Source organism: Lacerta agilis, chromosome 1 (genome assembly GCF_009819535.1).
Source record: "Lacerta agilis isolate rLacAgi1 chromosome 1, rLacAgi1.pri, whole genome shotgun sequence".
Taxonomy (NCBI): Eukaryota; Metazoa; Chordata; class Lepidosauria; order Squamata; family Lacertidae; genus Lacerta; species Lacerta agilis.
The window spans coordinates 97,704,804-97,722,419 of NC_046312.1; the positions used below are offsets into that span (position 1 = coordinate 97,704,804).

General features: G+C 41.3%; 1 protein-coding gene across 2 annotated transcripts in view; it reads left to right on the top strand.

The window, feature by feature from the left end:
• The window catches only part of ARHGAP15 (Rho GTPase activating protein 15), a 365,517-nt gene that overhangs the window by 191,397 nt on the left and 156,504 nt on the right, over positions 1-17,616 (top strand). For both annotated transcript variants that reach the window (XM_033164256.1, XM_033164265.1), the window contains one exon: positions 16,162-16,284. In XM_033164256.1, the coding sequence (XP_033020147.1) occupies positions 16,162-16,284 (123 nt within the window). The remainder of the gene's footprint in view (positions 1-16,161; positions 16,285-17,616) is intronic.

Consider the following 17,616-nt stretch of genomic DNA (forward strand, 5'->3'; position numbering starts at 1 on the left):
CAAGGCAGGAGAATGGTGGCTGTTTTCATTATCTTCCCCTCTTCACCTAGCTGCCCATTCTCTCATACCCTGCAACATGAATCTATGATTTCTCTGATGAAAGTAGGGACATACTATTACATTATTTATTATTATTATTATTATTATTATTATTATTATTATTATTATTATTATTACTGCTGCTGCTGCTGCTGCTGCTGCTATTACTATTTATACTCCACCCATCTTATTGGGTTGTCCCACCCACTCTGGGTGGCTACCAGCATATACAAAAACATTTAACATTTTAAAAACTTCCTTCAGATGTCTTCAGGCATCTTCAGATGGCTTTGGGGTTGGATAACTCCATACCCTCTAATATTTCTCCAATGAAAACAGGGACATCCTACCATACCCTCTAAATTTCTCTGATGAAAATAGGGACATCGTAAGGAAAAGTGGGACATTCCGTGATCAAATCAGAAACCGGGACGGCTTCTGTAAATCTGGGACTTGGTGGGTCTGTTCTCTTCACCTAACCACCCAAACAGTGCCAAAACAAAACAGATTGTTTCAAAGTGGGTGAAAAATTGGAGAAATAGGCCTTCTCAATTCAGTCCATCCGCTCCTTTCCACCACTACAATATACAGTGAGTCCAGCCAAACCAGGCAATGAGAAATCTGTGCATTCAGCTTCATGCAAGGGAATGACTGACTGGGGGGGTAATAAAACATATGTACAGAATTCCCATTTTGCAGCCTGCTCTGGTAGGCTGCCAGCACGTGCCTCTCCACATGCCTGCTGTGGGTAGAGGAGAGCAAGAAGGATCTATTGAACCATATGAAAATCCCTCCATGAAGGGAAGAGTTGTAGATTGTCCATAAACAATGACTGCTTTGGGATGGATGATATGTTATTGGTTCAAGTTCTTTTGCTCACTTCTTGTATGCAACAATAAATAGTTAACTAGTCATTAAGCTAATTATCTCATTATTATTACTCGATTACCACCAGTACATATTTCAACTTTATGGAACATTGCTGCAAAAAAAGAAGGCAATTTTATACTTCCTGCTATGTTTAAGTCTGAGTGAAAAGATAGCTAATGTAAGAGAGAGTAAATTAAAGAATATCAATCGGAAATCTTCACCATAGATTGCTATCTGGTTTCTTCTTCCCTCTCCTGTAACCACCTCTCATCTTTGACTTTGAAGCCCAACAGTTTAAACTAGGTTCTTGTTTCAGCTGCTTAATCCGCTTTCATAAATCGTGTTCAAGTGCTGGAATAATTTGCACATCATTTAAGAATATTTACTTTGAAACATTCACCTCAAGCCTTTTTTGTATATCCTTTCTCTCTAAAGATTTGTAGTATTTGTTTTGTTCTCTGAGGTATAAAAGACCTGGGTAAACTTTATTCCTGTTGTTTCAAGATTAGTGAAATAAAATGCATATTTATTCAACTGGGAGCGAAAGAAGCTTTAGTAAAGACGATCATACATATAACCCTGGGGAATGATATAATACAAAATGCCTGCCTTAAAATCTCTTTAGACTTGTTCAAAACTGTATTGAATGACTTAAGTTCAAAAAAAATAAAAATAAAGGACCCGCAAATGCATTCTTTATAAACGTTTTTATCTTTGTTGTGAAGGAGAGAGCTGTATATTTTTGTTAATAAAAATGAACTCAATATTGGTGAAATGTGTATAGCGAACCATATAAAGGGATGTTGCAGACAGTCTTTGGACCCACTAAACTAAAATATTCATCACTAACTGGCACTGCTTTTGTACAATGTTGCAGGCTTAAATATATGTTAAAATTATTTAGTTACAGCTATACACTACTAAGTGATTCCATAGTGATTTTAAGCTTTCAGTATACTATGGGGGAGAGAGCCATGTATGCTGTCTAGTGCTCCTTGGAGTGAAGGTGCAATCTTAATGTAATATATAAACATAACAAAGTCCCATAGACACTGATGGTGTGATTTGCCTGGTTAATAAAGGTCACTATTTCTCTAGCAATAGATTATTTGTTTATTTGTTTCATAAAAAGTGTACACTGTTCAGTTTAAAAAAAAACCCAAACAAACCTGAAAGCAGTTTACAAAAGATAAAACATTTAAATCCAGAAAAATTCACAGCCCTACTTTAAAGCATACAAATATTAAAACACTAAAGCAGAATAAAATGCCCTCAACTTTGTATGAATGTTCTTAGCAGGTGCCCAAAAGAGTGCAGTGGTGCCTTGGTTCTCGAATTTAATCCATTCCGGGAGTCCGTTCAACTCCTGAAACGGTTCAAAAACTAAGGCGCGGCTTCCGATTGGCTGCAGGAGCTTCCTGCACTCAGTCAGAAGCCGCGTCAGATATTCGGCTTTGAAAAACATTTGCAAACCGGGTCTGCGGCGTTCAGGAGCCAAGCCGTTCAACTACCAAGGTACCACTGTACAGTGAGGGAGTCTGCTTGATCTCGATAGGCAGGGAGTTCCAAAGTGTAGGCACTGCCACCCCAAACCATGGAGTTCTTACAAATGTGGAACAAGTATTATGTAGTATCTGTCATAGCACCAATTCCACTGACCAGAAAGGTTGGTGCATATGGAGTAAGGCAATTTTGTTGGCAAACTGGTTCCAAGTTGTTCAGAGATTTATATACTACCACCAGTGCAGATTAGCTAGACAAGTTAAAAAAGAGTGTTGAGAGACACACCACCTCTCACTGTTACACACCCTGCTGGCATCAATTTCCCATATCCATTCTGAACAAGGAATGAACACAACCTGCGGTAAAAATACTGAGGAAACAAGTCTACCAAGCTGAACTTGAACTCACTAGAATTTCATTTATTCTACAAAATTCTAGTTCAGCCATGATATCAAGTTGAACGGAAAGCTTATGAAGTGGCACATGCTTGTTGTGGTCTTATATGCCCTTGCATGTGACTGCAGCCACTGCCATCTTCTTTTTTTAATCACCAGTGATGGCACTCTTTGCTACCATTGTCATTTACAGTGGTACCTCAGGTTAAATACGCTTCAGGTTACAGACTCCGCTAACCCAGAAATAACGCTTCAGGTTAAGCACTTTGCTTCAGGATAAGAACAGAAATTGTGCTCTGGCGGCACAGTGGCAGCGGGAGGCCCCATTAGCTAAAGTGGTGCTTCGGGTTAAGAACAGTTTCAGGTTAAGAACGGACCCCCAGAACAAACTAAGTTCTTAACCCGAGGTACCACTGTACATTGCTTCTGATAGCCTCTTGCAATTATTGCAACGGGGGCTACCCAACAGGAGGCTTGTAGACCACAGAAGTGAATCTCAGTCGCATTATATTCTATCCTCCCACCCCACCCCCGGCTATTTATAAGTAATCCAGATACTAGCTTCCTGGTTGTTTGGAAGTAATATGATTCGGCAGGAGCAGGGAAAGCAAGAAAGGGTGGCAATATTTATTTTTATTTTTTATGTTATGAATGTCTATATTTCTCTAAATTTGGGAGCCTTCTAGTTCAGGATTTTTGATTCAGCGAAAGGGTTCTTACTGGCTAGGCTTACCCCCCCCCCCGATGGGGAAATAATGTCAGTCTTTATACCTTCCAGGTTGGCGGTTGCATTTCATTTAAATTATGACCCTCCAATCCAAAACATTTAAAGAGGAGCTTAACGGATGGAAGCACATTACTGTCATTTGGATTGGGTGCATTAACGCTTTAAAAAATGAATGTGCTTCCTAGCATCTACTATTTGTTCCACCAGCTGCCTGCTGACGTGCCAGATAAACAGTTTAAGGAGAAGCATGTAAAAGCAGCCTATAGAGCGAAGACCACTTTACAAACAAACAAACTTCCATATTCTGCCAGTCCCAAATATATATTTCATGTCTTCATATGCAGAAACACATATGAACCAGTGGAAGCACTCAAATTTGGGAAGTCATAAAAATGCTTATTGTCAGCAGTCAAAATGCAGCTTTCAAAAAGGATTAAAAACGATTATTAACCTGGAGAACTGGGCTGCATAAACAACCAAACCAAATGTACAAGTATGCATATGAAATGGGAAGAGGTAGCCCAAATGACTTAGCAAATGGTAACACCTTGGGAAATAATCTGTAGATGATGGAATAATTTGTAAACTCCACATGGGTTTAGGACAAAATGTTGCTCCATAACCATAGGAGAGCATGCCAGTAATAGGAGGGAACTGTACTGCTGTGTCTAGCATTGCTGATGGCATAACACAACTTCTGTATCCAACTTTTGCTGTTTCTGTTCAAGCAAGATGAAGTCTCATTGTTGTCTAGATGAGCAAGTGACTCAAAGTGCCCAGAGGAGGCACCCCAAGGGGCACAAACAGCTCCTAAGCAATGAAAAAACCTTCAAAGTCGAAGGTTTTGTTTGTGTATTCTGACTGAACTGGAAGAGGGTGCTGACTTTATCTTGTTTCACCAGTTTTAGAAGGCTGGAGCTTTTATGTAGTTGCTGGAGTCTCTACCCCTTAGTCTCATGTGCCAATAGCTGGACATTTCAGCAGTGGCCCTGAATATTTTGCTTGGCTTGCTATGCCCTCCTGTGTTCCTGGGGTAGATGACAGGGAGTCTGAGAGCTCACTGGGAACCTGGACATTTCCAGGGCAAGGGTTCCCAGCTCTTTGAGATCATTGGCAGTGCAGAGATCTGCTTGCAGGGAAGCATTTCTGCTCTGAAGAATCCTCAGGTTTCAAATCTGGGGTGGCCCAAAATCAGGCACTTTCTAATCCACAGATGGGGAACTTGTGACCCTCTAGAATGTTGTCAGACTCCAGCTCGCAGCATCTCCAGCCATCATGGTCAGTGGTCAGGAATGGTGGGAGTTGGAGTCCAACAGCATCTGAAGACCTTCAGGTTCCCCATTCTGGTTCTAACCTTAGGTAGGGCAGCACAAATGACATTGCAGCTGCTTTTCCTCATCACAGTTCTTAGGTGTACATTCTCTCTCTCTCTCTCTCTCTCTCTCTCTCTCTCTCTCTCTCTCTCTCTCTCTCATGTTGTGTGACTTTCTTCTAGATGGCATAAAGACAACCTCCACTGCTTCACACAGCCTTTGGGAAGATAAAACTCTCAGCAGTGCCATGTAACATTGCTGTTTTGGTGTAACTGGAGGGTCTCCTTAACTTGGTGGTCTTATTTTGTGAAAGAGTAGTTTAAAAATATGAGGAAGTTAGCTATTAAATTTCTCAGTCGACAGACATTCTGGGGAAAACAAAATGAATATCAGTATTGGGGAGGAGTAAGAAATTAGGTACTGGAGTTCATAGAGAAAGAATGATCAACTCAAATGAAGATTGTGATGTGGTGAGTAGAGGATGAACTATTACAGGAGTATCTTGTGCCATTGCAAGTTTGACTCTAGCCTTGCTGTGGTTTGCCCTGAGAGAATATAATGACACATTAGGTGTACAATAATGTTTCTCTGGTGTGACTTAAGCACTGTGAATTGTTGGGGAATTGTAACAGGGTCAGATAAAACCATTTATTTTATAGGACAGGTGTGGCTAATCCTAATTCATCAGTGGCCATCCCTCTGGGATCGATGTGGCAACCCCCCCCCCCAGCAACAACAACAGAATGCACCCAGGTGCACACACGCGTGCACACACACACACCCTAGCTGATCTATGCAGATCAACTGAAGAGGAGTGGGTATTTCCTCTTCCCCCCTGATCAAATTATCAATTTGTTGGGAGCGCCACTTGTGGCCCCATGATGGGTTTGCGGTAGGCAGAGTTATTTAAACCTCTCTGCCTATCCCAGCACCATGTCTACTTCACTTTTTTTTTCCTTGATGGGGTTGGGGATAGCAGAAAGATGGGGTTGGGAATAGCAGAAAGATTTTCTCAGGGAGCCACATAATCAGGGCTGGATTTAGATGAAGAGAGGCCCTAGGCTACTCCACTTGTGAGGCCCCTCTGCATCCCCCACCCTCACAACTAAAAGAAAATGGAAGAGTGTTATAAACAAAATTGAGTGAAGCCAAGGATGATGATGGGTATTTAAAATTCTGCGATTCACAATTTCACCTCTAAAGGACATAATATATTATTGTTAAATACCATGGTGATTTTTTTTTAAAAATGCATAAAATTAACACTGAAAAACTGGGCAGGCCGGGTTGTCCTCTTATATACCTGCTGGGAGTGACAAGGCATCTGACCCTCTCCTGAATCTCATAGCTCTCTCTTCTGATTAGTTACCATTTAACTCTTGGGGGAAATAATTAGCATCACACGTCATGTGCATGGAAGTTGCCAAACCAATTAACCAACTAGAAGGATTAGTGTTAATAGCACCAGTTTTCCTATAACTTAATATTGCTGGATAGTTTTGATGAACTGCAAAAGCATTTTTAGTTTGCTTTCTGTTGCCACCCTGGAACTTTTCTTTATTAGTGCCACTTTGTTTCGTACGATTCTTTGCAAATGAAGGAAAACAACATTTCTGCTTGTATATGTTGATAATGTAATTTTGGTTACTGAGGACAAACAAGATTGTACAAAAACAAGATTGGGTGCAGGCCTGGCTGATGTATGAGCGGGTTTCATTTGCTGCTATTCTGGGCTTCTGGTGCACCAGGGTTTACACCAGTGTAATGGAGTTGGCCAGGATGCCAGAAGGGATAAAATTTACGAGCTTTCTCCATTATCTGCACAGCAGGGGGTGTTCAGTCAACAGTGCAAAGGCTGAGCTGAAGCATTCCCTGCTGGTTACCTGCTTTCAGCAGTAGGGGCCGCTGTTTGGTAGTACAGTCATACCTCTGGTTACGTTCGCTGGGGGTTGCGTTCATCACAGGATATGAACGCGCCAAACCCAGAAGTACTGGAACGGGTACATGCGCAGAAGCGCAGAATTGTGCCACACAGATGCGGCGCTTCATGTTGCGTTCTGCTCATGTTGTGAATGGGCCTCCGGAACGGATCCTGTTCGCAATCAGAGGTACCACTGTACCCAATTGGTTAGCTGTCAGATTCTAGAGCTTCCTGTTGGTGGCTCTTAGGTAATTCACAAAATACAGAGTCCATTCATAAAACACAATGTTCATTCATAAAGCAGTAACATAAATCTCAATTGCTACATATTGGGTGTATATTTCAGCAGTTGAACGTACAGGTTTATCACCATGTTCTTATGCGACTGTGAATAAAAGGTGGCTGGGCTCATTGTCTCGGGGGGAGAGGTGAAAAAACTGATTTCCAATAAGTGCCCCCCCATTATTTCCATAACAAGTCCTTGAGTCTGTACTCTGAATGGTGACACCAGGGACCTAGAAGGTGCAGGGCTTGTCAGTCCAACCCCTGCACAGTCTGAACAGGGCTGAACTTAAGGCAATTGGAGCAATTGGGCCCCGCGAGCCGCTCCTTGCCCCCCCCCCTCACCAGGGCAATCTAGATGGATTTTATTTCTATCTACAAAATTTTGCAGAGTTTGGCTGTGAACTGGGGCCCTACAAAAAAAAAATTCAAGTTGCGCCCCACTGCTTCAAATTGGGCCCCACTGGCTAGCCCTGAGTCTCATAGATGCTGGGCCTGAGTTGCCCTGCCCTTGCATGAAGTATTGGGTTTGCAATTTTGGGAGAAGGGAGACTGCAGCAATGGGGAGAGTGCAGGCTGGTAAGGCCCACTAGATTTAGAGGCCTGAGTTACCCTGCCCTCACATGATGTCTTGAGTTTGCAATTTTGGGAGAGGGGAGATTGCCTGCTAGGGAGCGGGAGGGCTAGCGAGGCCCCCTAGATTTAGAGGCCCTAGGCTTCAGCCTACTTAGCCTATACATAAATCCAGCACTTCACACAATGGGTCCCAGGTTGGGGGGTTAGCAGCATCTGTCCTAGGAGACAAATATATAAATGTGATTTGAAGGTGAATATACCTTGTCATTTTCATTTGGTCACTTACAGGGTTGTCAGATTTCTGGTAGATGTTGGTGATTGTGGAATTCAAGTTCTAAATTCCTTGCAACACACCCCACACATACACACACACACACACAACTTAAAACTGGGCCCTGGACAGTGAAAAATAATAGCCTCTCATCTCTGTTTTTGCTTACTCGTTTGGAACTTGGAAGGCTTCGATATCAAGGACTGGTGGTTTAATTGTGTTTGTGGCATTCTCTTTAACATATACACCCCTCCCCCTTAGATTTCATACACGTTTTGATGTTGTTTTCCCTTGAAAACACTGCTTGGACTTTGATGATTAACTGTGTACCATGTGTATGTTGTCATCAGGTGCCGTTTCCTGATAATAGAGTTTTCTTTTTTATGTGTGTGTGTGGTTGTTGTTGGGTTTTTTTTTGTAACTGTTCAATTTATATTTGCTACAGAACTTTCCTTATATGTTAGACCTCTTGGGGGAGAAAGGTTTTTCTTTTTTTCCAAAGACAAGATAAGCTTTGGATAAGCATCTAAGGTTTTCAGCACTTTATCCTACTGAAATCCAAATAAAGTGCATTTCCGAAGTGGAGGAGAGTCTTGGTCTCAATTCTTTCTGTTTGAATAATGAAAAGAATTGATTGAGTCAATAGCTGAAGGTGCCACAAAACTCTTGCCCTGCTGGCCTGCATGTGAAGAAATGCAAATAAGTCAGGTGAGCTTTTCTGCCGGTTCTGTCTTTTCCCCTCTCGTGCAGTAGCTGAAGAGATCCTCCCCCCCTCTTTCTTTTAGCAAGAGAGGTGGTCTTCCTTTTGCTGCCATTGCCACAACTGCATGAAAGACAGGCATCTCTCTTTCTTATGCGAAAAGGAAAGTTCGGTTGTTCGGTGTGCCAACATAAAATGCTATGCTGAATAAACATACTGTATAACAGCCATTCAGTTCAAGCAAACAGGACATCTTCTAGTCATGTATGTGAACATGAATTGAATTGGGCTAGATGTGCATGCTCATGCTGAAGAACTGAGTTGAATTGGGCTACAACTTAATGCAGTTCAGATTGGAAAACTGGGCCAAAACTAACAAAATGAAATTCAGTAAGGACTAATGCAATGTTGGTGTGTGAGCATCTACTCTTGGGTTTTAATTTTTTCTGCAACAGACTTCTTTTTACGGAAAAGTTTTCTTGCAACTTTTACTTCTTTACAGCAGCAGCAGCATTCCAGCTATCTCTTAGTGAAACTCCCATTACAGAAATAAGCACTATTTGGTTCTGTTTCTCAGAGTCTTTATTATTTACAAAACTTTACACTGGTCATTAATAAAGGGGGGGAGGGGAAACAAATAAACAATCATTTTCTGCCATCCGGCCAGAGACCTAATGCTGACTCATTCACATACTTATTTACACTGACCTAGTCTTAGTTGATTGTATGCCCTAATAAGGACACCTGTTGTTGGGGAAATTTTCTGTTGCCCAGCAACTGTTCAAGACCATTTACAAGTTTCTTCTAGAATATTCCAACATGTAAGGTTTTACACTTAGGCAGGAAGAACCAGCTACACAAATATAAGAAGGGAGACAACTGGCTTTCCAGTAGTACATGTGAAGAAGTTATCAGGTCTTAGTAGACTACAAGCTTTAACATGAGTCAACAGCGTGAGGCAGCACATCAACAGAAATATAGTGTCCAGATCAGGCATAGGCAAATTCGGCCCTCTAGATGTTTTGGGACTACAATTCCCATCATCCCTGACCACTGGTCCTGTTAGCTGGGGATCATGGGAGTTGTAGTCCCAAAACATCTGGAGGGCCGAGTTTGCCTATGCCTGGTCCAGATCAAGGAAAGTTAATACTACACTGTATTCTGCCTTGGTCAGACCACACCCGGAGTACTGTGTCCAAGTTTGGGCATCACAATTTAAGAAGGATATTGACAAATTGGAACTTGTGCAGAGGAGCTCAACCAAGATGATCAGGTGTCTGAAAACCGAGCCTTATGATGAACGGTTGAAGGAGTTGGGTATGTTTAACCTGGAAAGAAGGAGACTGTGAGAAGATATGATATCCACTTTCAAATATCTAAAGGGCTGTCACATGGAACATGGAGCAAGCTTGTTTTCTCCTGCTTTAGAGGGTAGGACTCAAACCAATGGATTTAAATTACAAGAAAGGAGATTCCGACTAAACACCATGAATAACTTTCTGGTGTTAAGAGCTCTATGACAATGGAAAGGACTCCCTCAGAACATGCTGGACTCTCCTTCCTTGGAGGTTTTAAAGCAGAGGTTGGGATGGCTATCCATCATAGGTGCTTTAGTTGATCTTCCTGGGCCTGAAATGAAAAGCTACTCAGAAGAAGAAGATACATTGTCATGGGTGAGGAGTTATCTTTGCCTGCTGAATTACAGCCTTAAGGGGAGAAGGCAGAGTGACTCCACCTGCAGCTAATCAGCCTTCAAGGACTCAGAGGGGAAGGTACTGATGAGAACCAGCTGGCTTCAGCCTTCTTAAGCAGAGCTTCAAGCAGCACCCTTGCTCTCACTCACTGAGTAGGAAGAGGGGATAGCTTCTGCTGGCCGCCCTCCCAATGTCCCAGCATACATGTAAGCATGTGGTAAGCAGTGGGGGGAGGTTTCCACCTGAAAAAGGCCCATGGTCATGCCAGAGCAGTTATTTGTGCATAGATAGAACAGTTGTAGTAATATCTGTACTAGCTCTGTGACAGGGAGCTTTTTCTAATTTTAGCATTTGAGTTCCTTAGCATTTGAAGGAAATCATTGAAGTTTGGGTTATCCTATGTACGTGTGCTACTGGTTATGTGCAATCTCTCCTATGTGAGAAGTATTTTTTCAGTAATGAATTCCTGAAATGTAATCCATTCTAATTAAACCCAAACCAAAATGAACATACCGGTATATTGAAAGAAAGAGTATATCTGGGACAGTAGTATTCAGTAGTCACATACTTTAATTTATTCTTGCAGCAATGACAACCAGATCTGCAAAACAAAACAAAATCAACAAAAAACCACCAAGTATTTCATGGAGAACAGTTTTTTTTCTCCAAAAAATAAAATTCACCATAATATTATTGAGCCTTTACTGCATAGCCACAAGACATAGAATAGCAATATTGAAAATTAAGTTGTCATATTATTATAAAATGATTCAGCACATAATATCATTGTCCAATTCCCCCCTTAGCTTCCACAATTCTACTAGGCAGCTGTGGGCACCTCTTGTACAGAAAGACCAGACGGACACATTCAGAATGATTTAAGTTCAGCTATATGGCAACCTTTGACTCTATAACAATATAATTGTGCGATGACCAGGCCTTGGTCTTCAGAGTGTCCCCCAGCCAACCACAAGTGTGTTTCTCTCTTTGCTTTCTTTTTTAACTTGCTGCTGATATATTTGTGCAGTGATATGTGTCGCACTGTCACTCTTCTCACATATTTCAGGGTTAATTAAGATAAATGCTGATTATGTGTCAGCATTGATTTGTGCGAACAACTAAGATTTGGCATCCTTTCCAGCACATGGAAGGCTTTTGCTTTATGAGGAAATGGCGTCTGATGTGTGTTCTCAGGTTAGAAGTTCACAGATCCAGTGGGTGAAAATCATTTACAGTCAGTGGGTAGTCATAGTCAAGGGGGGACAAGGTAAAGCTTCCGGCCTGCCAAGGTTTTTCTCTTGGCACCTGCAACAAAATGTAGTTGGTATTCCAACATTTCATACCATCTAGGCTCGGGTGATATCAGGCCAACTGAGTGGTAGCTGGAATGGAACGTAAATAGACAAGATGGACACAGGTATCTTATATTCCCTCTTCTTTCCAAGGGTTTCTCAGCCCTAGAGCTTTTGAAAGTGGAGGATTATTTATTTCATACTGGCCATGCTGCAGAGTAGAACTTCCTAATTGAGCCATTTTTTCTTATTTACCCCAAATAACTGTCATAGACTGTACTACCATTTTGTTGTTCTGTCATCAGTATGTATTTGAAAATACATTGGGGTACACGCACTTGGTTTGTTTCCCCAATCAGTAATGAGTGTGGTGGGCAGAAAATGTTGATTAGATGTAGTGGCTGAGTGTCAGACTGAGGCAAATAGACAAGTTGCAAGGTGGACTCAAGGAAGGCTCCAAGGACAGATTTGGGCCATCTGTAAGCAGTTGAACCAAGATAGAGAAACAAGTCAGGCCAGAGTCAGCAGTTATATAAGACAGATGGAAATCCATTCACTCCTCAGATCACCGGATCGTGCTAGGCTACAAAAGTTCTCACTCACCTGCCTTGGCTGCCAGTATGTTTCCAGACCCTGGTTTTAACCACTAAAGCCTAGACTTTGAAAGAATGATTCTTCCTATATGGAACTCTCTGGGCCACAGATCATCTCTGAAGGCTTTTTCATGGTGTCCTCCTGCTTTTCCAAAATGCTATTTCCAGAGAAGCCTGTGTGGCACCCACTTTAACATGTTTTCAGAAGCAGGTGAAGGCTTTTCTTTTCTTCCAAGCATTTTAACAATTTTAACATGTTCTATTAGCCAGTTCTTCTAATTTTGTTTGCACGGGTCACTTTAATTTCATGGTGATTGATTGTACATGAGGTGGGATAAGGAGGCTAATGCCAGGAAAAGTTGAATGTAAAAGAGACTTTCTATGACAATGTGCTTGGTCATTTTAATGTCGTTCCTGGAAACCCCTTAGACATAATTAGGCTATGATGGAGTAAGCGCTTTGAGGTTTGCCGTTTTCTTTCTTTCTTTCTTTCTTTCTTTCTTTCTTTCTTTCTTTCTTTCTTTCTTTCTTTCTTTCTAATAAATAGCATTCTGTTGCAGCAACTTCTTACACAAGAGGTGTGTGTGTTTCCTGAATCCTTCCTTTTCGGATGCATTACATGCTATAATTTTGGGCATCGTAATGAACTGATCAGCGCTGCTCTAATGTATTTCAGTTAGGAAAGCGGCACTTGAAAGAAATTGTTTTTGCTATACACATGATGTGAAGCAATCAATAGTGCTTTAGTCTGACAAGCACTGTCAATATCCATTGTCACAGTTCAGAAAGTCATTAATGGATAGTTCTTCAAAAACCAATGCTCTCAACACACGCCCAAAGTACTGAGAGAACGTCGTACTGGGCAGGAATTAATCACAGGTGGTAAGCCCATGGGGTTTAGGGTAAATGTTTTGTAAACTGTGAAATAAAAGTTCTTCAGAAAGAACAGAGACCGTAATGAGGGAACATAGAAGAACATTTAGGGAGTTGTTGGTGATGCTGCGGAGCAACTAACCTTAGTTTATTGACATAATCACTTGAAACTGTGGGCAAATCATTGTGCAATATGGAGATGCTGATAAGTGAGCTGTTACTAAGCAAGGACTACTGGTACCTTGGCACACTTGAAGTAGTACAACTGCTTATCTAGGAGATTTGTGCCATGGATGCTGCCCAACGAAACATAAGCACTTTGAAGCCCCATTCATTTTAATGAGATATGTAAGTAGGCTCTATTTAGACCTAGGTCTGTATGCATTGTTGTTATTATATGTGCAGATATGTAAGTATTTACAAAGCGAAGGATAGCAATTAAACAACTGGGGTGGAATTCAACATTATGTTACAAACTTTTCCTCTGCATAAGCATATCAACTTTCCAGACAGAAGAACCCCCCCCCCCCACTGTTCTGGGGTTTCTTCCAGCCTCCAAGCCAATTTCAGGGGGACACAGGGAGAGGTGGGGAGAACCCTGTTGCACAAGCAGAAGCCCTTTCACAAGGCTCCCACTGACTGGGTTTGTTAGGTGAATCCTGTCCATAGAGAACAGATAGCATTTTCTATAACATTTCCCTCATGCCACCAAGGTTGTAGCATCAGAAATGCTGTTTCTATTTCTCTTTATACAGTAAGGCTGAGTGCCCTGGAATTTTAGTATATCACTGCCAAGGGTTGTTCCCATTTGAACCCAGAAGGTCCAAAATAGAACACGAACAAAAGAGCCAGCCATTAATTTAACACTAATCTCTGTATTCTATGATATATCGCCCTAAGAATGCTACCACTAAAAATGTGAATTTTATTTTTTCGTAAGTGATGGATTATTGTCCCATGCTGCAAATGTTCCAGTAAAAGTGTCCCTTTATATGTCCTTTGTGATTACTAACTTGTAAAAGTATGTGTGGGGTCAGTTCAGTGCTGTGGGAAAATGGAACAGTCCTCTGTTCAAATCAGTAGTGAAATCAGAAGCAAAGTATGCTCTGATTATCATAGGCATGTGTTTAAATGTTGCTCTCCTTAATTGGGTATGTTGTATTTATTTTAAAATGAAAAAATCTGGCACGTTTTTATCCCTAGAGAGCAGCAAAGTGAAAAAGAAAATGTTTTATTTTGATTCTTACTGACAAATTTGTAACATATACCACAGTATTCCTGAATTCTCCTCTTGTGAAGTAGGCTTATTGAACTCGCCCTGGTTTGAGGACGGGGCATCTTTTAAATGTATCATTTCATTCGTCCCCTCTTAACAAATGCTCTTTCTTTTCTTTTTAAAGAAGTCCAGTAATGCGTTTCTAATTTTGGTTCACAACCTGTTGTATCTTGGGCAGTTTACTTGCAGGGAAAATAAAATAGGACTTTATGCATTTGGAACACAATCTGTGCTAAGAGCGATTACAAAGCTTTCAGGAATGTTGCATGGTGCCCTGGATCTTGACTCCTAGATCTGCACAAAAGAAATCTGTTCACATGTGCAGATGACGCCCTTTTCTTCCTTCCTTCCTTGTCAACAAAGGTAATGCAGGAAGCATACATACACCAAAATTATATGTGGTGTCATGGTTTTCCCAAAGCATCATGCAAATTGTAGTTTGCTTCTCTAGCCCTTCACAGAGCTATCATTTGCAGGGATCCTTGTGAAGAGGGGATAAAAATTAAACAACACACATATGGTGATTTTTTTTTTTCTTTAAGCAGGCCTTATCAAAATTTTCTTTATTGCTTATTCCTCCAAGCTAAAGTCCTTCCAACCCAAGGTCATACCTAAGGGTGCACCATGGATGAAGTAAAACCTTTTTATCTCACAGATTGCTTAGGGTTTACTGGTAACTCGCAATTTACGCTTAATTGACTTATGTGATTGCAGCTTTGCGGGGGTAAATCCACTCTACATTTATTTATTCCTACCCCCCACCTATGCAAAACTGCAATTGTGGGTTTACCTGGTTTTGGGAAAGCGGTGAGAGGGTTCTGGGGCTTCTAGAGCCATTGCGCTATCTTCCCAAAACCGAGTAAGTGCTCATTGGGCTTTGGGAAGGTGACGCGAGAACTCCAGGGAACTGCCAGAGCCCTTGTGCCTTTTTCACAAAGATGGACAAGCAGCCCTCCATCTTGCAGAGGGCCTGGTTCCAGGGGTTTCTGACTTTATGGGATTTTTCTTATATGCACAATGTCCAGGAACGTAACCCCCATAAGATGCAAGTTACCTGTATATTGAAGAGCTGCATTGCCGTGGTGAGAGTTGGCTTCCTAAGAATAGTATCATAGAATTGTGCAGTTGGAAGGGCCCCTGAGGGTCAACCCCCTGCAATGCAGGAATTTCAACTAAAGCACCCATGACATATAGCCATCCAACCTCTGCTTTAAAACTTCCCAGTGAAGGAGAGTCCACCACCTTCCTAGTGAGTCCATTCCACTGTCGCACAACCCTTACTGTTACCAAGTTCTCTCTGGCATTTAGTTGGAATTTCATTGATTCTGACATTTCCTTGGTAGTCAGTCCCATTGAACATGGGACTTCTTTCTGAGTAAGCATGCATAGTACTTTGCTTCCATATGAAGTATTTCTTTTATGTACCAGTGCTTTGGATATATCATGTTTTTCCATACTTGGCACAGAGAATCAGACCTCTCCCAGTATTATCATATTGTCCAACCCACCATTTTATTTGCCTAGGAAATAATAAATAGCACACTTTAATTTGCAAGTGGAGAACCATATGTGCTAGAGATACAAATTTTTGGTATGCATTCAAAATTTACACAAGTATATTGATAGCTGTCCAATAACATGAACCATTACTAATATGACTCTCTCAACTCACAATGTTTATTCAAAATAATATTAATCAGATTCTTTTTGGATCATCCCACATAGCAGACTGCTGGACAGAATATATAGTCAATTTTCCCCACGGATATCCAGCAAAGCTTTCTATGTTCGAACATAACATCCTGTTAATTTTTTTATTTGATTTTTTTCTTTCAGTTTTCAGGCTGAACTACAGCACTTCTGATACAACTGACAAAAACAGAGTTAAAAGCAGACTAAAGAAGTTTATCACCCGAAGACCTTCACTGAAAACGTTGCAAGAAAAGGGGATCATTAAAGGTGTGTGTGTCCTCTCTCTCTCTCTCTCTCTCTCTCTCTCTCTCTGTGTGTGTGTGTGTGTGTGTGTGTGTGTGTGTGTGTGTGCACGCTTGCACTCACATTTGTGAAAATTGCTGAAAATTGTGGCCACAGTTCCTAGAATATTTTATTTTGACTTACACTGGTTTTCAAAGTATTGTTACAGTGCTTTTTAAAAAATGATACAAACTAGATTCAATGAAACCCCATTTCTCTTTCTCTCTCTTCCTCCACTCTACACTAGCTCTTGGGTCTCATGGGGAATGATAGATATGCAAATATCTGCTGGTCTGTTCAATAGGCATCATACTGCATTTTTGTGTGTGCCAGAGGCCAGCTGGGGAGGGGGAATAAAGGAAGCAGGCTCCATTGGACCACATTCTGAAACCTTCCTGTGTGACAGAGTATGTCCACATGCCTATTGGCCATGCCCTTAGGTTTTTTGGTTAGTCTTTCTAGCCAGTTATGTTGAAGAAAACCCAAACGCAAGTAGATTTCTTAAGGTTAACATGTGGAAAGGTTGTATTTCTACAGGTATATGTTATGCAAACTTGAGGCATGCCACATTTTGCATAACAGAAAGAGGTCTGACTCCTAACTTTAGTACGTTTGTGGTGCCTACTCTGAGAATTAAGTTGCTGAAATGGGGAACAAGATAGCAAAAGAGACTCCTTTAGCATCATGGTTGCTTAGTGTGTGGAAATTGTTGGGATTCACATTATCCATACGAGTTGACAGGAGTTCTCTGAGTGTCAAAGGTTTAATTTCTACCTACCAGAATGGTGTTTGCTGTGATGTAAACAGAGTGGACATAAACTTAAAAGATACATTCACATGCATACACCTCTTTGTTCCCCAAGATGTACTGCACAGTTGGCCTGAAAGGGGGTTGCCTACAGCCCCAACTTCATGATATAAGAAGAGATGAAGAGGCTGCTGGATCCAGCATCCTGTTCTCACAGCAGCCAACCATTGGATATTTGGGGATATGGAGAAGTGGGATTATATCTGAAGGCTTGCCCAAATTCCACATGTTGATTTGGGGCTCTAAATACAATCTATGCTTATTAAAACTGTGTGCACATTGTCTCTGTGTGCAACATTAGCACTCTGCAAAAAATGCTGATTCAGATTGCAAGAAGAGAAAATATGTGTGTGTGGCTTGTATGTATCTAGGCTCAGTTCAGAGCTTTTGATCAACTGATGGAAATTGGTGGAGCCAATATGCTTTATTCCTCGATATCCCCATATTTACTCTGTGTATAATGCCTACCTGGCTCATGGGAATATATGGGACAATCCATGAACTTTCCA